The following is a 23,598-nucleotide window of genomic DNA, read 5'->3' as shown; positions in this document are numbered from 1 at the left end:
TTGGGGTTGATCTCCAATTGGAGGCAGATGTCCTCGTTGTCTCTGATTGGAGATCATATTTAAGTAGGGGTTTTTCTTCCTCGGTTTTTGTGGGTTATTATATTTTGAGTAGTGTTTGTTTCTCTCTGCGTCACGGTTTGTTGTTTTGTTATTTATGTATTGCAAAGTTTCACGGATTTAATAAAATGTGGAACTGGTTGTAGTTCCACATTTTATTAAATCCGTGAAACTTTGCAATGCACTCTGGTCTGCTCCTTTCGACAGCCGTGACAGCGCTGGTATATAGAAAGGTGTTCTTACCTGATAGACTCTTAAATTTGAAACAGTCAATATCAGTCTTAAATATTTGGATAGGTACCTGGGGCTGAGGCAGTAAAAATTCTGTGGACAAGAACAAGTTGAAAGATAGCAGCAATGCCGGGGTTCAGCTGTGGGCCTACTGTGCCACCATCATGACAAATTGGAAACATTGCCCTAGGATGAGCTACTATTGTACTGTTTACCACACTTGCAAAATATCAGAACTCAAAATCAAACTGACCATGAAATATGCGTTTGATGTATCTTTGACATTTTTTTATGATGTTCACTAAATTAAATGGCGTCTTTTCCAGAATCACTGGACTGATCAGCACCAAATTTGTTATATAGCATCTATGGATACACATATTCAAACCCAATATATTTCAAGACTAGCTGAAACAATATGGCCGTCAACTAACTTGCATGTTTTTTTCCGTCCAACAGTGCCACCATGAAGCCACACTGAACCACACTTTACAGGATAGCTAGACTCATATCCCTGAGCATGTGTGCCAACTTTCATTACTGAAAAGAGATATAAACATGTGCCTATTGTAGCACCACCATGTGGTCAATCTGAATGTCCTTGCATATGTTGAGTCTTGACAGTGTTATATATCCGAATACGAATATCTGTGTCAGATTTATGTTAAGTGCCAGACCACGACCACGTGAATGTTTGTTGTTTGACATACTGCTCTGGAAAACAATACCTTGAGAGACTTTAGTCCATAGATGTATTGATGCCATGTTTCAAGTTTTGTACAGATCGGTCATTCAGTACCAAAGTAGTGTTTTAAGTATTTATAGAAAATTCTAAGTGGCGGAAAATCCATAATGGCGGACTTCATGGTTCCTTCAGGGAAATGTGTTCCTTGTAAGGAGAGGGACTTATGTACCAAATTTCACGACACAGGGTGAGGGGTGTGAGCTTTCAACGTTTGCTTGCTAAAGCACCAGCATGTGGCCAATTGGCGTGGCATCGCATGAGAGGGTGTGACCCAAGCAAGGTTGCACCCACCTAGGACTTACCATCTCACAGGAATTTACATATTTTCACAAACTTTTTGCGGAACTGGAATAATAATAACAGCAACAAATACATTAGGGTTTCTCCAGCTTCACTGCTGAACCCCTAATTAATACAACCCTTTACTCTGCAGCCCAGCTGTAAAGGAATCTGAACTCTGAGTATTTAGCTATATTTGTTTTTATACATTCTTGCCTTATTAATTTATTATTTACACGTTTCCTAATTAGGGTTGACTCCTGAACCCATAGCTAACATGGGCTAAGAAATGATAGCATATAGCTTGTATAAATACACACCAGACTGGAACTACTGAACTACTCTGCACATAGTAAGAACTTGAATGAAAGGAAAAATTTGACTGGCTGAACTTTCTTGAGCAAGCATCCGCCTCTTTGTATTATCGTCAGTTTTGAACACAGAGGGAATCACAAAAGCCAAGCTGTAACCTGGGGCGCTCTCTCCTCCAAGAGTGGCAAAGCAACATGTTTTAATCATGTTTCATGAGGACCGTTTTCTCTTTCCCTCTTTTCTCTCTTGCACTGTCTGTGTCTTGAAGGCTGCAGTACTGAGCCATTCATTTGTATCTTGAACTTTTTACATTCTCTGCCTTTGATCCCAGTGTTTGTGAGCTCTCGTCTGGCTTCCGCTGTGAATGCTGTTATCTGTCAAGGGAGTATCTCGTCAAATCAGCCTCTAAAGTCCATTGCGCATGAGATGGCACTGTCGAGCAAGATTAAACATAATTGAGAAAGCAAACACTGAGTCGAGAGCGCAGAGGATGGGTCACGCGAACAGAGGATGGGTGCCGCGAGCGCACAGACCAGTTGAGAACAAAGAAATTTGGTTGAGAGAACAGAGGATGTTCGGCGAGCGGACTGTGTGACTTTGGGCGAGCAGAATATTATTGCTGCAGATCAAAAATTAATTCATGAAAACAAAAATATAGATCTGTATGCAAGGAAACATGGTTGAAATGTGTAAAACCATTTAAAATCATCATTGTCAACCAACAACAGTCACTTGTCTTGACACCTTTGGGTTTCAATTTATATTTTTTCTGGATTGGATTTCAGGCTAGCGGGGAGGGGGCTTCGAGGTGGGTGCGTGTCTAGAAACATTAGTTTGGTCACTTTCACTGGTGTTATGGATGAACTAACAAATGCTTGCCCTTGGCCAGTCCAGTGTTGTCGTGTGGTTGGTTGAGTTTTCTTGGGTACATGACATCAAACAGATGCACTTCAGAGCTGTCTGTTTAGCTTGCTAGCCAGCTTGAAAAGTAAGCACCAAACGACTTGGTAAAACCAGCTTAAACTTGATATGTAAGCAAAGTAATTGGGAAATAAATGAAATAGCTATATTATACCTTGAGTGGAATCTACTTACTAAAGTTAGCTGGGTCTAGCTAATACAACGTGCCATTGGAACACAGGAGTGATGGTTGCTGATAATGGGCCTCTGTACGCCTATGTAGATATTCCATTAAAACAATCTACCGTTTCCAGCTACAATAGTCATTTACAACATTAACAATGTCTACACTGTATTTCTGATCAATTTGATGCTATTTTAATGGACCAAAAAATTGCTTTTCTTTCAAAAACAAGGACATTTCTAAGTGACCCCAAACTTTTGAACGGTAGTGTATGTGCTGAGTTGTGTAAGGCAAAAGATGAGTTTGGGAACACCCATGACCCCAAAACCGTTGGAAGAACATTACGTCAAGATCAAAGGTGACTCACAGGTCCTAACTTGGTATCCCCCGCCTTGTAGGTGTATTGGTCCAGGGCGATGAAGTAGAAACCTGAATCCACCTTGTCAGACATATTTTCTCTACACACATACTGACCCGTCTCCTGAGAACAATTGCAGTGAGAGAGAGAGTAAAAATGCGATGTCAGGAAATGTCATATGCAGAATTCAATTGGAGTTGAAAAGTTTGTTTTGTATTCAAGGTTACAGTCAATTTTAAGACTGCTGCTGTATCAAATGAGGCAACTAGTGATAACATACTATGTGGGACTGAGCCGAGCTATACCAATCCATGCCACTCGTCAGTCAGGATGGCTCTGTATTGAACAATGCCTCCATACAACGTCAAAGCAATTAGAGGAACTCTCAGTAACCACTTAACCACTAATTATTAAGTTATGGGCAGGGGTCTAATGCTGCCGGAACACAGAGGTGTGGCGCTCCCTCACTTTTTTCCAATTTGAAAATACACGGAGCTGGTAAAAATATTTCTGGAAAATTCATTCTGAAACTTTCTACAGAAATTGTATTTCATTACCCTGTATTCTCTCTGATGGTGGCGAGATTGATGAAGAACTGTAGGCTAAGTGTGTGTGCACTGCGGAGGCCCGTCGGAGGCTTGATCACTTTGGCCAATTAGAATGATGAGAAAATGTAAATATTCACTCTGTGTCTGCCTTGATGTTCATAGAACTCCATGGACCACCTCTTGCGCAGTGTAACCCAGAACAACATGTGACCAGGCGACACCGTTCTGCTGAGGATGCCCAAACCAGAGTGGCTGTAGCCCTGCTTGGAATATTTAGCCTACATTGGGTATTAGTTTGGACGCAGGCCCCATTCTAGCTTGGTGTCATGCCTGCTCCCGCTCTCCCTCCCTGGCGCTCGAGGGCGCCAGGCTGCCCAGCACTACGCACTCCTGCCACCATCATTACGCACACCTGATCCCCTTGTCACGTGCATCAGCGATTCATTGCACTCAATCACTTGTGTTATTTCCTTCCCTATATCTGTCTGTTCCCCAGCTCTGTTCCCCGCTTCAGCATTGATTGTCGTATGTATTTGTTTTACCCGGTTCTGACGCGGTTCCTGTCCTGTTCCATGTCTGTGTAAATGAAATGTTCACTCTCCGTACCTGCTTCTCATCTCGTGTCAGTTCTTACACTTGGTATGTTAGGGTGTGCAATTGTAAATGGGAATTGGTCCAAGTTGGAGGTAATCATGCATTTAGGTTATAGTTTGAGATCCATGAGTACACCACACCAAAAGCTTGATTTTATGGCTGTTTTAAAACGAATTTCCTGCGATTGTACATAGTAATTTATGTTTACTACTTGCACAATTGATTTGATAGCATGTTTAAAATATGCAAGTAAATTATATGAATTGATAGTTCACCCCTCTGATTAAGGAAATTCTAAAAAATTATACCGCTACAACACTGGTTACAGAGGTGATGATAGAAGTCATGGTTACCTGCACAAAGTACCCAGAGTGTTATGCAGAGAGAAGTACTTGGAACAGAGTGGACTCCTGTATGTCTTATCGCTGTCAGCTAAGCAGAGAACAACTTCCCCACCACATAGTGAAAGTAGGCCTGCATGACGAGAGAGAATATGGTTAGAGGTCATTCTGTTTTATTGTAATTGCACAAAAACTGCCAGAGTTAAAAAAATCAAATATGTATTTCAAATAGACTGTATCTCAAAGTATGCAGTTAGTGGTTTACAATATTGGCTATTTAGTTTGGAGTTTAGTCTCACTTGGCTCTCCCTCAACCCATCTCAATCAAGGGTGTCTTCCACAGTGAGAGCCTTTCCTGTCTGTTCTTCTCACCCTGCCGCTCCCTCCCCTGCCACACTTTCCCAGTAATGCTGGTCTTCCAAGTCCTCCTTCTCTACTAACCCCTCATAAAAATATCAAGCTAGCTACACTGCTCTTGGTTAAACCAAAGATTCTGATCATTTGTATGTGGTTAAACATTAGCTAGCTAACCTAGACTTCCTAATCAATAGCCTGCTTTAATAACAGAAGACCAAATAACTATACTTTGACCCTGTAAAACACCATTTCACTGCCCCTATTTGGTGTATGTGGCAATAAAACATCTTCAATATTGAAATCATAGTTGATCAACTTAGTTGGTTGGTTAAGTTCTCTACTGAAAAATAATTAATTCAAGGTAAGGGTTCGGGACGGATTGATATTTACATAATGGTTACCTGCAGGAACATGGGGTAGGGTCATGCCTTTTCATTTTCAGTCAAGGGGAGGGTTTAGTATTTTTTTTAATCTAGTCCAGGGGAGGTTGATGAAATGTCAATATTTCTCAGTGTCTGAGAATGAGTTGTTTATTAGGCTACACAGTGCATTCGGAAAGCATTCAGACCCCTTCACTTTTTCCACATGTTGTTACGTTAGAGCCTTATTCTAAAATAGTTTTTTTTTAAGTCCTCATCAATCTACACACACGATCCAATAAGGACAAAGCAAAAACAGGATTTTAGAAACGTTTGCAAATGTATTAACATTTAAAATGAGAAATAACATATTTACATAAGTATTCAGACTCTTTGCTACAGTATGAGTCACAAATTGAGCTCAGGTGCATCTTGTTTCCATTGATCAGCCTTGAGATGTTTCTACAACTTGATTGGAGTCCACCTGTGGTGAATTCAATTGATTGGACATGATTTGTGAAGAAACGCACCTGTCTATATAAGGTCCCACAATTGAGAGTGCATGTCAGAGCAGAAACTCTACCATGAAGTCCAAGTAATTGTTCGTAGATTTTCAAGATAAAATTGTGATACGGCATATATCTGGGGAAGGGTATAAAATAAATATTCCTAGATTGTTGAACGTTTCAAAAAGCCTAGTGGTCTCATCACCTGTCTATACAAGGTCTCACAGTTAACAATGAGTCATAGTTAAAAACAAGCCTTATGGTCGAAGGAATTGTCCGTAGAGCTCGAGACAGGATTTGGTCGAGGCACAGATCTGGGGAAGGGTGCCAAACAATTTCTGCAGCATTAAAGGTCGCCAAGAACACACTGGCCTCCATCATTCTTAAATGGTGTTTGGAACCACCAAGACTCTTCTTAGAACTCGCCACCCGGCCAAACTGAGGAATCGGGGGAAAAGGGCCTTGGTCAGGGAGGTGACCAAGAACCCGATGGTCACTCTGACAGAGCTCCAGAGTTCCTCTGTGGAGATGCGAGAACATTCCAGAATGACAACCATCTCTGCAGCACTTCACCAATCAGGCCTTTATGCTGGAGTGGGCAGACGGAAGCCACCCCCCAGTAAAAGATACGTCAGCCCGCTTGGAGTTTACCAAAAGGCACCTCTTAAAGGACTCAGACCATGAGAAACAAGATTCTCTGGTCTGATGAAACCAAGAACTCTTTGGCCTAAATCCCAATCATCACGTCTGGAGGAAACCTGGCAGCATCCCTATGGTGAAGCATGGTGGTGGCAGCATCATGCCTTGGGGATGTTTTTCAGCAGCAGGGACTGGAAGACTAGTCAGGATCGAAGGAAAGATGAACGGACCAAAGTACAGAGAGATCCTTGATGAAAACCTGCTCCAGAGCACTCAGGACCTCAGACTGGGGTGAAGGTTCACCTTCCAACAGGACAACGACCCTAAGCACACAGCCAAGACAATACAGGAGTGGCTTCGGGACAAGTCTCTGAATGTCCTTGAGTGGCCCAGTCAGAGCCCGGACTTGAACCCAATCGAACATCTCTGGAGAGATCGGAAAATAGATATGCAGCAATGCTCCCCATTCAACCTGACAGAGCCGGAGAGGATCTGCAGAGAAGAATGGGAGAAACTCCCCAAATACAGGTGTGCCAAGCTTGTAGCGTCATACCCAAGAACACTCAAGGCTGTAATCTCTGCCAAAGGTGCTTCTGCAAAGTACTTATTAAAGGTTCTGAATACTTATGTAAATGTCATATTTCTGTTTAAAAAAAACACATTTTGCGTTGTCATTATGGGGTATTGTGTGTAGTTTGATGAGAAAAGTAAAACAAAAAGGCTGTAACGTAACAAAATGTGGAGAAAGTCAAGGGGTCTGAATAGTTCCCAAATGCACTGTATATTGATGACACCCCTCATCTCTGATTCTCCCCTGTGCATGAAATATCAATTGCACCTATAAGCTATTTAGTATGATCTCTATCAAATGATCCATAGCCTACAGGCTATATGCTACCAAGTGCATATTCAGAGAAGCACAGATCAAGTTATATTCCTAAAATAGCTGTCGGGATGGTGTAAATAAAACTAGACTGCATTACACACCGCACTGTATATTCCAACCCTGAGCCCGGCATGCTCTGGTCTTGCTGCACATTTTTTGGTGGTGTGCTTCTTAACCAATTGCTGTGTTGGGTAGGGCTACGGGGTTAGTTCAGGAGGAGAGTCAAAGGTTTCTTCAGAATTTCTTGTTGTCGATTAGACCTAGTCCCAAATCTTGCGTGTGGACTAGCCTATAGCCTGTATTCTATTCAGTCTGAGAAGGAGACCGCAAAAATGAGAAGCTTGCTTATACTATAATTGAATTTATTAAAAAGAATATGTTTCCTGCCCAAGATGTATTTATCTGATTTAATTATTTGCAAACAGGGACAGTTTTGTTGCAAACAAGACACACTGATTTGGCATTAGAGAAATATATGATAAGATGGACAAATACGCTTATCTCTCTGTCCATTCTTAGCCCCTAATTCCGGTAATTTGTTTGCGCTAATATGTAAAATTACAGAGTTGCATAAAATGTTTATAAAAGGCTTATTTTTTTCTTGGACCTGCAAATATGATGATAGATTCATGCTATGCTTTTACTAAACTCAGCAAAAAAAGAAACGTCCCGTTTTCAGGACCCTGTCTTTCAAAGATAATCCTTAAAAATCCAAATAACTTCACAGATCTTCATTGTAAAGGGTTTAAACACTGTTTCCCATGCTTGTTCAATGAACCACTAACAATTAATGAACATGCACCTGTCGAACGGTCGTTAAGACACTAACAGCTTACAGACGGTAGGCAATGAAGGTCACAGTTCTGAAAACTTAGGACACCAAAAAGGCCTTTCTACTGACTCTGAAAAACACCAAAAGAAAAATGCCCAGGGTCCCTGCTCATCTGCGTGAACGTGCCTTAGGCATGCTGCAAGGAGACATGAGGACTGCAGATGTGGCCAGGGCAATAAATTGCAATGTCTGTACTGTGAGACGCCTAAGACGGCGCTACAAGGAGACAGAACGGACAGCTGATCATCCTCGCAGTGGCAGACCACGTGTAACAACAACTGCACAGGATCGGTATATCTGAACACCACACCTGTGGGACAGGTACAGGATGGCAACAACAACTGCCCGAATTACACCAGGAACGCACAATCCCTTTATCAGTGCTCAGACTGTCCGCAATAGGCTGAGAGAGCCTGTTGTAAGGCTGGTCCTCACCAGACATCCCCGGCAACAACGTCGCCTATGGGCACAAACCACTGTCGCTGGACCAGACAGGACTGGCAAAAAGTGCTCTTCACTGACGAGTCGCGGTTTTGTCTCACCAGGGGTGATGGTCGGATTCGCGTTTATCGTCGAAAGAATGAGCATTACACCGAGGCCTGTATTCTGGAGTGGGATCGATTTGGAGGTGGAGGGTCCGTCATGGTCTGGGGCGGTGTGTGACAGCATCATCGGACTGAGCTTGTTGTCATTGCAGGCAATCTCAACGCTGTGCGTTACAGGGAAGACATCCTCCTCCCTCATGTGGTACCCTTCCTGCAGGCTCATCCTGGCATGACACTGCCACTTACCATACTGCTCGTTCTGTGCGTGATTTCCTGCAAGACAGGAATGTTAGTGTTCTGCCATGGCCAGCGAAGAGCACGGCTCTCAATCCCATTGAGCACGTCTTGGACCTGTTGGATCGGAGGGTGAGGGCTAGGGCCATTTCCCCCAGAAATGTCTGGGAACTTGCTGGTGCCTTGGTGGAAGAGTGGGGTAACATCTCACAGCAAGAACTGGCAAAGCTGGTGCAGTCCATGAGGAGGAGATGCACTGCAGTACTTAATGCAGCTGGTGGCCACACCAGATACTGACTATTACTTTTGATTTTGATCCCCCCTTTGTTCAGGGACACATTATTAAATTTATGTTTGTCACATGTCTGTGGAACTTGTTCAGTTTGTATCTCAGTTGTTGAATATTGTTATGTTCATACAAATATTTACACGTTAAGTTTGCTGAAAATAAACGCAGTTGACAGTGAGAGGACGTTTCTTTTTTGCTGAGTTTATAATGGAGAACTTTCCACCCCTACTGTTGTCCATGGTGTTCTGCAAACCCACAACCTTCTGGCCCGCAGCCTTGTGCACTATCAAAATTCCTGTGTTGCCATGCAATGATGACAGGACAAAGAACACATTCTAAAACTGCATATCTAAGGCTCTGGTCTGTCCAAGAAGTGAGGGTAAATGGTAGTCATGTTCTATACTCTCCACTTTGTTTTAACTATTATTTTGGGTATACTGTAGGGGAGGGTCACTTGTTTTTTTTCCAATCGTTCCTCCCTGAACGATTGGAAAAAAAAAAAACTTAACGTGTAAATATTTGTATGAACATAACAATATTCAACAACTGAGATACAAACTGAACAAGTTCCACAGACATGTGACAAACATACATTTAATAATGTGTCCCTGAACAAAGGGGGGATCAAAATCAAAAGTAATAGTCAGTATCTGGTGTGGCCACCAGCTGCATTAAGTACTGCAGTGCATCTCCTCCTCATGGACTGCACCAGCTTTGCCAGTTCTTGCTGTGAGATGTTACGTAAAATATATTTTTCTGAAGGGAGGGCCATCCATTTTTACTTCAGAGAGGTCCAATTTTCTCTATGTAACCCTTATTTAAAATAACGTTCAGTCCCTTAGGTATAATGTAAGCAATGTGGTTAAGGTTAGGGTTAGGTTTAAAATATTTTAAGATAAATGTTGAAATAGGTGGGGTTTAGCCATAATAATGATCACTTTGTGGCTGTGTTAACTAGTGATGATTATACAGAAGTAAAATATTGCCATTCGGAGAGCAAGATTTTTGGGTGCAAGAAAAGAAATCCATGTGGGAATGCAGTTTATTTGTGAGAGTAACTTCTGAGTCTTGTAGTAAGTATATCTGCAAAACAAAACAGAAATCTCTGCTCTCTAATTAATATTTTGGTGCAACAATGATGTTCTGCTCGCTCAAAGTCACACTTGCATCTCAAGTTTAATTTGCGCGCCCTGCTGCCCTCAATCACATTCTGCTCTCTCGATTGGTCTGTGCGCTCGCGGCACTCATCTTCTGCTCGCGGGACCCATCCTCTGTTCTCTCGAATCAATTTTTGCTTGCTCAATGTTTCATCTTGCTCGACAGCACCATCTCGCACGCAATGGACTTTAGAGGCTAATTTTACAGCTTAAGAGATGCCCCTGTAAATTTGGCCTTGCTTTGTTCCGGCTGTGTCCTGGCTGTTTCTTTCAGGGGGTGCTTGCCATCAGCCTGCCAACACACAAACTAACTGCTTTATTCCATGGTGAGCCCAAGCACAGGAACCTATCTGATCAATTAAATGGAAAGTTAGTCTGACTGCCCCGTCATAGTACACTACTTTTGACTAGTGTCCATAAGGCTCTGGTCAAAAGTAGTGCTCAATGTTGGGAATATAGTGCCATTTGGGATGCACACTTGGATTACTACTGTAGGCTTGCCATTATAAAACCATAGAGTTCCTATGTTAATAACAATCATTCATTTTCAACCATCTGTCATGGTGAAGTCCAGGTTGAGCATGCATTCAAAATGCCACAAATCCATCTATTTTATTTATCTATTTATGCACAGTAATTATGCTGTCGGGTTGAAGGGAATGCCATAGGTCTATTTCAGTGCAAAGGTCTTCTGGAGTCGCTTCATTAGATGAGAAATGTCCACAAGTACACTAAATGGTAAAAATAAATTGTGGACACCTGCTTGTCGAACATCTCATTCCAAAATCATGGGCATTAATATGGAGTTGGTCCCCCCTTTGCTGCTATAACAGCCTCCACTCTTCTGGGAAGGCTTTCCCCTAGATGTTGGAACATTGCTGTGGGGACTAGCTTCCATTCAGCTACAAGAGCATTAGTGAGGTCGGGCACTGATGTTGGTCTGACTCGGAGTCGGCGTTCCAATTCATCCCAAAAGGTGTTTGATGGGGTTGAGGTCATGGCTCTGTGCAGGCCAGTCAAGTTCTTCCACACCGATCTCGACAAACTATTTCTGTATGGACCTCACTTTGTGCACGGGACATTGTAATGCTGAAACAGGAAAGGGCGTTCCCCAAACCATACCCTGTTCAAACTCACTTAATCACAGAATCGTTTAGAATGTATTTGTATGCTGTAGCTTTAAGATTATTATTCACAAACTAAGGTGCCTAGAAAACCATGAAATACAGCCCCAGAACATTTTTCCTCCTCCACCAAACTTTACAGTTGGCACTATGCATTGGGGCAGGTAGTGTTTTCCTGGCATCCGCCATAAACCCAGGTTCTTCCGTCGGACTGCCGGATGGTGAAGCGTGATTCATCACTCCAGAGAATGCATTTCCACTGTGACCTTAAGCTTGTGTGTGCCTTCTTGGCCATGGAAACCCCTTTCATGAAGCTCCCGACAAACAGTTCCGGCGGTTCCGTTTTGTGATCTTGTGTTGCCTACCACTTCGTGGCTGAGCCATTGTTGCTCCTAGACATTTCCACCTCACAATAACAGCTCATACAGTTGACCGGGCCAGCTCTAGCAGGGCAGAAATTTGACGAACTGACTTGTTGGAAAGGTGGCATCCTATGACGGCGGCACGTTAAATGTCACTGAACTCTTCATTACAGGCCATTCTTCTGCCAATGTTTGTCTATGAAGATTGCATGGCTGTGTGCTCAATTTTATACACCTGTCAGCAATGGGTGTGGCTGAAATAGCTGAATCCACTAATTTGAAGGGGGGTCTACAATTTATATAGAGAAACAGAATGTACCCATCAATCACCCTGAGTGTGTCTTGTTGTACGGTATATCTGTCAGTGCAGTTTCTGAGTGGTGTGGACCTGAGCCAGTGTTGGCGAGTAGCTCTATTTCACGCTCAGTAAGAAGACAGATGTGCCATGATGGAGTAGAATTCTCAGGGTCTTTACTCTCACGGCTGCCAGCGTTATTACAGAGGGCAGAGAGAGAGCCATTTATGCCACGGCCAATCACGATAGAGATGGGCAACAGGATATTACAGCTCTAACAGGAAGTAATCGGGGGAAGTGGATTACAGACTTCCCTCTGAAAGCATTCACCTTTGACCTTAATAATAAACTCCCTGTTTGGGGGCTAGACGTTAAATCCATTTTTCAGTGGACTGGGCGATGAGGAATCAACGTCTGGTAAATGGGTCAAACGGTATGTTGTTGTCTGCAAGTGAAGCTGTGCAAGAGACAGCTTGTTGTATCGGCGGTTTAGCATAGATATCCTTTAATGGATGCTAAAGGACAATTCTGCATTAATTGGGCGGCGGTGACAGATTTGCCCCTATGTTTTTTATACAGGAATGCAAAAATAGCACACAGTCCATATGGCCTCCCTTGAGCAGCCTGTTAACCACACAAACACTCTTCTTAGCCAATTTCAGCCGTCAAGCGTGCCACTTTACATTCTCTGTACAGTTGAGATTATCCAGCGAAGGACAAACAACTCCATTTTAGTTGCATTGCACTTTTATGTTCTCTGTACATTTGAGTGTATCTAGAGAAGGACATAACTACATTTGTCACATTGCATAGGATATCATTAGGCCCCTATAAAATCGGAGAACATTGCCAGATTCACGGAATCCAGAAATTAAAACGTAATTCAATAATATTCAAAAATGTATTGAACTTAGTAGAACATTCATGAATTTGCCAAACATTATCATAAGACATTAACAAAATGCACCAGTGACTCAGTGAAACATTTTGTTCTCCCCCTGAACAAGGCAGTTAACCCACTGTTCCCCGGTAGGCTGTCATTGTAAATAAGAATTTGTTCTTAACTGATTTGCCTAGTTAATTAAGCAAATGTAAACAGGAAGGCCCCTGTCTGTTTGTCTACCACCTTGTGTAGCCATTAGCATTGATGCTAATGTAATGACAACCATCTTCCAGTAAATGGAAAGGCTTTCCCAAAAACCTTCTCAATTTTGGCAGAATGATATCATGATTATTTGCACCAATCCAGTGGCCATTTGTTTTGCAAACTTTGCAATCACATGAGCGCTACAGAAACATTGCTAACCAAACAACGGTCCCTGGCTGGTGCACTCTTCCAATTAAAGGGTAACTACAGACAAAAATCTAAATGTAAAAAATGTTACTTACAACATCCAATTTTGTGATTTTGAGTGCGAAAACCTAAAAAAAAAAGAAAAACGTGAACCTGGATGAACAAAACAGAGAACTAAATACAAAAAAATTATATATAATGTCAGCTCATATTTATTGCAGTGCTTCTGACAAACTGTATATTTGAATCTTCATCCTTCTCAATGTCTCAGTCATAAACATCTATTAAAAGCCATCTTCTTTTTGTTGAGTAGTACATCCATCAAATGACTGACGCGGTAGTACACTGACAATCAAAACAAGTGTTTTAAAAGCGTTACAGTGGGCATACAGAAGACGAACGAGCTGATCACTGACTACAGGAAATGGAGAGCCGAGAGCGGGTTGAGAGCTTCAAGTCCCTCGGTGCCAATATGACTAAGGATCTATCAAGGTCATAACACACCAATACAGTCGGGAAGAGGGTTAGACAATGCCTCTTCCCCCTCAGGCTGAAAAGATTTGTCATGGGCCTTCAGATCCTCAAAAAGTTCTACAGCTGCACCATTGAGAGCATCTTGACTGTCTGCATCACTGCTTGGTGTGGCAACTGTGCCTTTCCATTTCATGTCCAAATAATTAAATTTACCACAGGTGGACTCCAATCAAGTTGTAGAAACATCAAGGATGATCAATGGAAACAGGATGCACCTGACCTCAATTTTCAGTCTCATAGCAAAGAGTCTGAATACTTATGTAAATAAGGTATCTGTTTTTTTTTATTTATTATGAATTTGCTAAAAATTCTAAAAACCTGTTTTCACTTTGTCATTATGGGGTATTGTGTGTAGATTGATGAGGGAAAAAAATATTTAATCAATTTAGAATAATACTGTAACGTAACAAAATGTGGAAAAAGTCAAGGGGTCTGAGTACTTTCTGAATGCACTGTATTCCATTCCAGCCATTACAATGAGCCTGTCTTCCTACAGCTCCTCCCACCAGCCTCCTATGATATACTGATATGCCTAGTCATGAGGTATTCAATATACAGTATATGGTTAGCAGGCCAGTCCTAACAGGGTCCATTAGTGAAAAGTGAGCAAGACTCTTTTCATCTACAAGTTCTTTGAGTCAACAAATCAAAACATTTCAAACAGAGAGAGTTTGTGGCTGGAGGAATGGCACCTTTCAAGTAGTATTGACTTTTTTTTATTGACTGTTTTTTAACACTTAACACTTTCATCTTGTTATGCTACAATTCACTGTATCATAACAAAGTTATGTCAGTAATCATTGTTTTACATCTTACAACCCTTTTGCTTACTGGTTCCTCCAATGTTAGCGGTTGTATACTATAGAATGGTTTTACTGTATGTTCTCAAGTAAGTTGTTATTTTGACAGCAAGGTTGTTATTTTCACTGTGTGTGTGCGTGTGTGTGTGCAGGTTTGTGTGCACACTCTGGCCTGCAGCAATGTTTGATAGTGTGTGATGTGATTTCAGGGTCTGACGGAAGGACAGGCGGCCCCATGGGAGACTGCCAAGAAGGATGAGAACCGCAACAAGAACCGATATGGCAACATCATCGCTTGTGAGTACTGAAGTGACACTGATACTGAGCTGGACAAGGGTGTTTGGTGTATTTGCCAAGCCTTTTCAGAGCTCAGGAGTCTCCTGTTCTCATGGTAGACTTGCTTGACCTGAGGCTGCCTTTGACATCACCAGACTGGAGGGTATGTGTGTTCATAGGCACCAAAACCACACTTAGCAAAGTTGGCTACATCACCCTCACCATTGATTGACACCATTGTCTCTCCCTCCCCCTACACACGCAACCTTGCCCCCATTCTGGACTCCACCCTATCCTTTGACCACCACATCCAACAAACTGTTCATAATTGTAATTATTCCACCATAGTGAATAGGTGCTGGGGACGATACTGAACCACTCATGCTCACTGAGAAACGTCTGCCACATAAATTTGACCTGAACCAGTCAGATATGACCTGAACCAGCCAGAGATTCCCACCGACCTCTCCAGCCAGTCAACAAGGATAATAGGATCAATAGTGTCAAACTGAGATCCCCCAAAAAACTAGAATCGAGCATTCAAAGGCATTGACAGCCAACAGAAGGTCATTACTGACTTTCAATAAAGCGCTTTCCGTGCTGTGAAGTGACTATGAACAACTTTAAATAAGTTGCTCATAGTCAAATAAGCCAACAATTGCTTGAAACCCACTTTTTCTAAAGTCTTGGATTAAAAAAAAGGAATCTTAGAGATCTATAATTATTCAGTGAGGAGGGGTCTAGGTTTGTTTTTTTAAGGACAGATTGGACCAGACCAGTTTTAAAGTATGCTGTTCAGGGAACTATTTACAATAGACAGAAAGTTTGGGCCAACAGTAGACATAACATCTTTCAGTAGTCTAGTAGGGACCACGTCCAAGGGGCAGGCGGAGGTCTTCATGTGAGCAATAGTATCAAGGAGGGACTAACATGATATTTGCTGAAAGGAAAAAAAGGAAGTAGTAGACGGTCTCAGAGTTGTTGCCTCAAGTCCCTCCTGACCAGAAATACTAGTATGGTGCCAGCCACTGTCATTCTGGGATCTAATCATTTCTATATTTTCTGTAAATAATTGTAAAAACAGTTAGCAGAGATCAGGGGATGCGAGCTTGTCACTGTTAAGCGTGGGGCACTAACAACATGCTCAATTGTCTCAAACTGAATTTTTGAGTTGTGGGAATCCTCAGAGATCAGGGTAGAGAAGTAATTTTTAACAGTAACATTGAAATTTCTCATCAGATCCTTCATTATCTCAAAAAAGCCTAGTGGTTAGAGCATTGGGCCAGTAACCGAAAGGTTGCTAGATTGAATCCCTGAGCTGACAAGGTAAAAATCTGTCGTTCTGCCCCTGAACAAAGCAGTTAACCCACTGTTCCCCTTTAGGCTGTCATTGTAAATAAGAATTTGTTCTTAACTGACTTGCCTAGTTAAATAAAGGTTCAAATTAAAAAGTTTGCAGGTCTTCCGTTTACATTTCGCCTTTCTAAGTTAACTTTTTAAAGCACAAGTGTGGTAATTTAACCAGGTTGAGACACTGACAGAAAATGTATTATTGGTTTTAACTGGTACCACTGAATCTAAAGTAGCCTGACATATATAATTTAAACCATTCACCAAATCTTTGTTGTGAAGACAACTAACAGGATCAGTGGTGGGGATAGAAAAGCATTTGTAAATCTACTAGCAGTTGTGGAGCTAATGATGCGAGTGGGGACAGACACATTTTTAGGAGGAGGAGAAAGCATTTTAAAAACAATGAAGATGGTCAGAGACGCACATCAATAGTTTCCAAGTTATTACTATTCAGACCATAGAACAGTATAAGATCAAGGGTACGGCCTTTGTTGTGTGTAGGCCCTGTGGCATGTAGCACAAAGTTAAAGGATTCTAACACGTTAAGAAACTCCCCTGCTAGTGCATTGCTTGGGCAACCCACAGATCTTCAAGAATAATAACCCTGCCATATTTCGGCGTAACCAAAGAAAGCAGAGAATTCTGCAATGAAAAAAATAGTAGGTTTAGAAGGGCTCTACACCAAAATATACAAGATGGGCTGTTTCTTGTTCAAGCAAAAGATATGGCTCTCAAATTAGGAAAATGTGACACATGACACAGGGCAACATATACATCTGTCTCTATGAATGATGGCTATCCCACCACCACTGTAGATAAGAAAAGTCTGGAGGGGTAGTTTCATTAAGAGAACTAAAATCCTCAGGTTTAAGCCAAGTCTTAGTTAGCATGAAAATATCAATGCCGTTGTAAATAATAAAATCATTGCATATGAACAACTTATTATTTAGAGATCAATGAACAACTTATTATTTAGAGATGATGACAAGGTATTACAGAGTTATTGATGGGAGTTAGAAGGAAAATAAATTAGGTTACTTACAGTAGCCCTAACCTGCAGTCAAATAACCAAATTGCCCTCTAGTGGCCTCATGGGTGGAGTGTTATTAATATTTTTCATAATGAATAAACCTTCTGTCAAAAAAACAGCCGAAAGTCTGGTGTTTCAATGTCAAACAGTTTTGTTATATTTCAGTGCTCCACAATGTATATAACGTGTAATATTGGGATGCAAACTCAAAACTTGCATACATTTAAACTCTATATCTGACATGGTAAAGGTGTCTTCTTATTTAAGCCCTTAACCATGTGTGTGAGGTGTATACTTTGTTTCAAATTGGATTTGTTTAAGACAACCAAGAAACACTCAGTCTGACCCTGATTTAGCCCACTGCAGCAAAATGTTAACTGTACTACGGGACATAATATGCTCTCCATGTCCTCTGTTGCTAATTATGACAGGGAGGACTGGAGCACTACCAGACCCAAATAAATCCTAGAACCCCTGTGGTTAGTGTGAATCTCGTCTCTCTTAAAAAGTGCTGGTTGCTCCCACATCAAATCTAAATTTTCACAAAACGAGGCATTCCTGTTGGCAAGTTTCTTCAGGTACGTGTTTAGGGCAACAAGGCGGCTGAAACGTTTTGCACCCCTTTGAAAGCACTGGAAGGGGCCAGAAATAATTATTCTATTCCCTGTACTAGCAAAAATAATGTTGTAGTCCTCCCTCCGTTCCTCAGATTGCATAACGCCGAATTTGTTAATATTAAAGTAGTTGGCCAGAACCTTGGGCAGGAGGGAGTGTCGGACACGGGTTTCCGGGTGACAGTGGACCTTGGTTGGTCCACAGACTTGGCTGTAGGAGGCACTCAAGACAGATGCAATTTGAGAATCCGGAGAATCTCTTCCCAAAGCTGCTTGATGGTGATGCATTTAGGCCAGACAAACTCATGTCCATTGATCAGTTTCACCTTTTCTTCCTCCTCTTGTGTGGAGATCATATCGCACCTAGCGCATTTGTGTCCAGACATGGATAGAAGCACCAGTGGGCTTGCACTGCTAGCCTGCTCGATTAGCATGATGACTAGAAGCTAACAATTCGCTAAGCTTTTATTTTTTATTGTTTTTATTATTATTATTAATCCATCTTCTTTGGAGGACACATACTGTAGCAAAGGGTCTGAATACTTGTAAAAATAAGGTATTTCTCTTTTTAAATTTTAATACATTTGCTAACATTTCTAAAATCCTGTTTTTGCTTTGTCATTATTGGATAGTGTGTGTAGATTGATGAGGACTTAAAAAAACTATTTTAGAATAAGGCTCTAACGTAACAACGTGGAAAAAGTGAAGGGGTCTGAATACTTTCCGAATGCACTGTGTAGCCTAATAAGCAACTCATTCTCAGACACTGAGAAATATTGAAATGTCATTATGTAAATATCAATCCGTCCCTAACCATTACCTTAAATTAAGTTTTTCAGTTGAGAACTTAACCAAGCAACTAAGTTGATCAACTATGACTTCAATATTGAAGAAGATGTTTTATTGCCACATACACCAGGGGGCAGTGAAATGGTGTTTTACAGGGTCAAAGTATAGTTATTTGGTCTTCTGTTATTAAAGCAGGCTATTGATTAGGCAGGCTAGGTTAGCTAGCTAATGTTTAACCACATAAAAATGATCAGTATCTTTGGTTTAACCAAGAACATTGTAGCTAGCTTGCTATTTTAATGAGGGGTTTGTGGAGAAGGAGGACTTGGAAGACCAGCATTACTGGGAAAGTGTGGCAGGGGAGGGAGAGGCAGGGTGAGAAGAACAGACAGGAAAGGCTCTCACTGTGAAAAAAAGCTAAAATAAATCATTCTCTCTACTATTATTCTGACATTTCACATTCTTAAAATAAAGTGGTGATCCTAACTGACCCAAGACAGGGAATGTTTACTAGGATTAAATGTCAGGAATTGTGAAAAACTGAGTTTAAATGTGTTTGGCTAAGGTGTATGTAAACTTCCGACTTCAACTGTATCTGTTTTGGTTTTTACCACTTTTCTGCTACATACACTGTACCAGTCAAAAGTTTGGACACACCGACTCATTCAAGGGTTTTTCTTTATTTTTACTATTTTCAACATTGTAGAATAATAGTGAAGACATCAAAACAATTAAATAACACATATAGAATCATGTAGTAACCAAAAAAGTGTTAAACAAATCAAAATATAGTTTATATTTTAGATTCTTCAAAGTAGCCTCCCTTTGCCTTCATGACAGCTTTGCATACTCTTGGCATTCTCTCAACCAGCTTCATGAGGAATGCTTTTCTAACAGTCTTGAAGGAGTTCCTAAATATGCTGAGCACTTGTTGGCTCATCCATTTACCAACGCTGCATCTCACAAAGACACGGCAGTATGAAACAAAAATCTAAAATTTGGACTCATTAGACCAAAGGACAGATTTCCACCGGTCTAATGTCCATTGCTCGTGTTTCTTGGCCCAAGCAAGTCTGTTCTATTTATTGGTGTGCTTTAGTAGTGGTTACTTTCCAGCAATTTGACCATGAAGGCCTGATTCACGCAGTCTCCTCTGAACAGTTGATGTTGAGATGTGTCTGTTACTTGAACTCTGTGAAGCATTTATTTGGGCTGCAATCTGAGGTGCAGTTGACTCGAATGAAGTTATCCTCTGCAGCAGAGATAACTCTGGGGCTTTCTTTCCTGTGGAGGTCATCATGAGAGCCAGTTTCCTCATAGTGCTTGATGGTTTTTGCGACTGCACTTGAAGAAACTTTGAAAGTTCTTCAAATTTTCCGGATTGACTGACCTTCATGTCTTAAGGTAATGATGGATTGCCATTTCTCTTTGCTTATTTGAGCTGTTATTGCCATAATATGGACTTGGTCTTTTACCAAATAGGGCTATCTTCTGTAAACCACTACTACCTTGTCACAACACAACTGATTGTCTCAAATGCATTCACAAGGAAAGAAATTCCACAAATGTACTTTTAACAAGGCACACCTGTTAATTGCAATGCATTCCAGGTGACTACCTCATGAATCTGGTTGAGAGAATGCCAAGAGTATGCAAAGCTGTCATCAAGGCAAAGGGTGGCTACTTTGAAGGATCTCAAATATATTTTGATTTGTATAACACTTTTTTGGTTACTACATGATTGCATGTGTGTTATTTCATAGTTTTGATGTCTTCGCTGTTATTCTTGTCACAGAAGTTGTCATGTAGAGAAGAGGACCAAGGCGCAGCAGGTATGTGAATACTCATATTTTAATTACCAAAAAAAGAGTAAAGCATTCACTTGACAAAACAATAAATGATACACACGACACAAAACAGTTTTTCAGGCTCACCAACGCAGTGCAAAAACAACTACCCACAAAACCCAGTGACAAACATACTCCTACATATATGACTCCCAATCAGGAACAACGATCCCCAGCTGTTCCTGATCAGGAGTCACAAGACCAACACAGAACATTCACACACACACACACAAGACTGCCATGACTGACGTGACAATTCTACAATGTAGAAAATAGTAAAAATAAAGGAAAACCCTTGAATGAGTAAGTGTCCAAACTTTTGATGGGTACTGTACATACATTTTGAGCTAAAGATGAAAACCTTTCCTACGAGTATTATTATATAATTTGACAGACTATGGCTTTCCAAATCGCCCAACACTGCTATTTGTGAGGTACATTTTAAGTGAATTTTGTGATTTTTAACCATTCCTGAACCTGTGACCAGAAACAAGCTACATAGGGGCAATACCAGAATAGATGATCTAGTGATTCTGTCTCTAGTGATTAGCAAAGCTTTTCAATGGGATACTGGGACACAAACTTGCGGTACAAAATATCTAATGGTTTTAAATGACTGTTTTGTATTGTCTGGAAACTCACTTGTGGACTTCGCTTGCAGTAGGTCTCTTAAAAAAGAGAAGCCGTGCAACGTTATTAAACAGAGGTGCCTAGTTATTATTTTATTGTTGATATCAGGTAACGTGCAGCCTAACCCTGGCCCTGATATGCAATGTCTCCAAACCCCCTCTGATTTTAAATCAAGATCTGGTCTTGGTATTTTTCATTTAAATGTACGCAGCCTGTTGTCAAAAATGGATGGGGTTAGGATTTGGGCTAAATCAACTGATGCTGATATAATTGTGTTTTCTGAAACCTGGCTCAGCAAGTCTGTTCTTGATACGGATATTTGTATAACTGGTTACAATGTTTATCGCACTGATCGGGTTAAGAAAGGTGGGGGTGTGGCTATATATGTAAAAACGAAATTTCCTGTAAGTGTGGCAAAGTCTGAAACTATTTGTAAACAGTTGGAATTTCTTGCTTTGAATATTGAGGTTTCAAAGGGTCTTTCTATAACTGTGATTGGCTGTTATAGACCCCCCTCTGCTCTCGGTGATGCATTTTCTTCTTTGACGCACCTTATGTCTAAACTTCTTTACAGTGAAATGATTTTGATTGGTGATCTCAACTGGTGTTGGTTAATGCCGGTGTCTGATGATTTAAAAATGTTTTGTAATTCTATGAATCTTACCCAGTTGATTAACTCACCCACTCGCCCAAATCTAAAATGCCCAGATAAATCTACCCTGATTGATTTGATACTGACAAATGTTCCACATAAATATTCTGCGGTTGGTGTTTTTTGTAATGATTTAAGTGACCATTGTGCTGTTGTTGCTATTAGAAATACTAAGATTTCTAAGTCTAACCCGCGTTTTATTCGTAAGAGAAATCTGAAGTGTTTCATTGAGCAGGCTTTCTTTCATGATTTGTTTTATTTTGACTGGAGCAAGATTGAGCTTATCCCTGATGTGGAAACTGCCTGGAAATTCTTTCATGATGGTTTTCTCCAAATAGTAAACAGACATGCTCCATTCCGCAGGTTCAGGGTTAAAGGGAGGGATAATCCATGGTTTTCGTCTGAGCTTTCTTGCATTGTTCACGACCGTAATCTAGCCTGGGCTAAAGCAAGGAAATCGTGTTCTGATGCTGATTGGCTTGTTTTTAGGCAGTTACGAAACAAGTGTTCTTCTCTTCTCAGGAAGGCCAAGTCTGATTATTTTATGTCTGTTACCACTGATAACCTGAATGACCCTAGAAAGTTTTGGAAGGCTATTAAGTCTATGTCTGGTAACAGTAATGTTAATGAATTACCGTCATGTGTATTGAAGGACTCTGTTGCTATATATGACAAAACTGAAATGCTGAATTGTTTCAATGAGCACTTTGTATCATCTGGTAGACTGTTTGATTCAGTGTCCTCTGTCTCTGTACAACCTTGTGTGGATGAACCAGTGAGAGCTGGTCAAACTTTTAGCTTTTTGCCATTCTCAGTGCAGGTGGTACATAAGGCCCTGAAATCCTTAGACCAGAGAAAGCCTGCAGGTCCTGATCTTTTGGATCCCTGCTTTTTAAATCTGGCAGCTGATTTCATAGCTGAACCACTTACATATCTGTTTAATCTAACCCTGGAATGTAATGAAATTCCAAAGATCTGGAAATCAGCATTTGTCCTGCCACTTTTAAAAGGGGGAGATCCAACTCTTTTTTAAATAATTATAGGCCAATCTCAAAGCTGTCACCCCTGGTGAAAATACTTGAAACCCTTGTGAGTGACCAGCTAAAAGAGTTTTTATATACTAACTCTATTTTATCAATGTACCAATCGGGTTTCAGGAAGAAGCACAGCACAATTACAGCAGCCATGAAGGTTTTAAATGATATCACTGAAGCTCTTGACAAGAAACAGCATTGTGTCTCACTTTTTATTGATCTCTCTAAGGCTTTTGATACAGTTGATCATGCTATACTAAGGCAGAGATTGTCGAGTGTAGGTCTTTCAGAGCATGCAGTTGCATGGTTTGTTAACTATCTCTCTGATAGAACTCAGTGTACTCAATTTGATGGGCTTAGGTCTGTTAAATTGTCTGTCTTAAATGGTGTGCCCCAAGGCTCTGTACTTGGTCCTCTCTTATTCACTATTTATATAAATAATTTAGACAAAAATGTCCAAAATGCACAACTTCATTTTTATGCTGATGATACTGTTATTTACTGTTGTGCTTCATCTCTTACAAAAGCTTTCCAGAACTTGCAAACTGCTTTTAATACTGTTCAACATACCTTGTCTCAATTGACAATACTGACAAAACGAAACTACTGGT

At 40.9% G+C, this 23,598-nt stretch overlaps 1 protein-coding gene across 9 annotated transcripts in view; it reads left to right on the top strand.

Annotated features, from left to right (window-relative positions):
• The window catches only part of LOC115151117 (receptor-type tyrosine-protein phosphatase T), a 587,678-nt gene that overhangs the window by 479,576 nt on the left and 84,504 nt on the right, over positions 1–23,598 (top strand). For all 9 annotated transcript variants that reach the window (XM_029695125.1, XM_029695122.1, XM_029695121.1 and 6 more), the window contains one exon: positions 14,972–15,059. In XM_029695125.1, the coding sequence (XP_029550985.1) occupies positions 14,972–15,059 (88 nt within the window). The remainder of the gene's footprint in view (positions 1–14,971; positions 15,060–23,598) is intronic.

This window comes from Salmo trutta, chromosome 16, assembly GCF_901001165.1.
Source record: "Salmo trutta chromosome 16, fSalTru1.1, whole genome shotgun sequence".
NCBI classification, from domain to species: domain Eukaryota; kingdom Metazoa; phylum Chordata; class Actinopteri; order Salmoniformes; family Salmonidae; genus Salmo; species Salmo trutta.
This window is presented reverse-complemented; position numbering and strand designations above follow the sequence as displayed.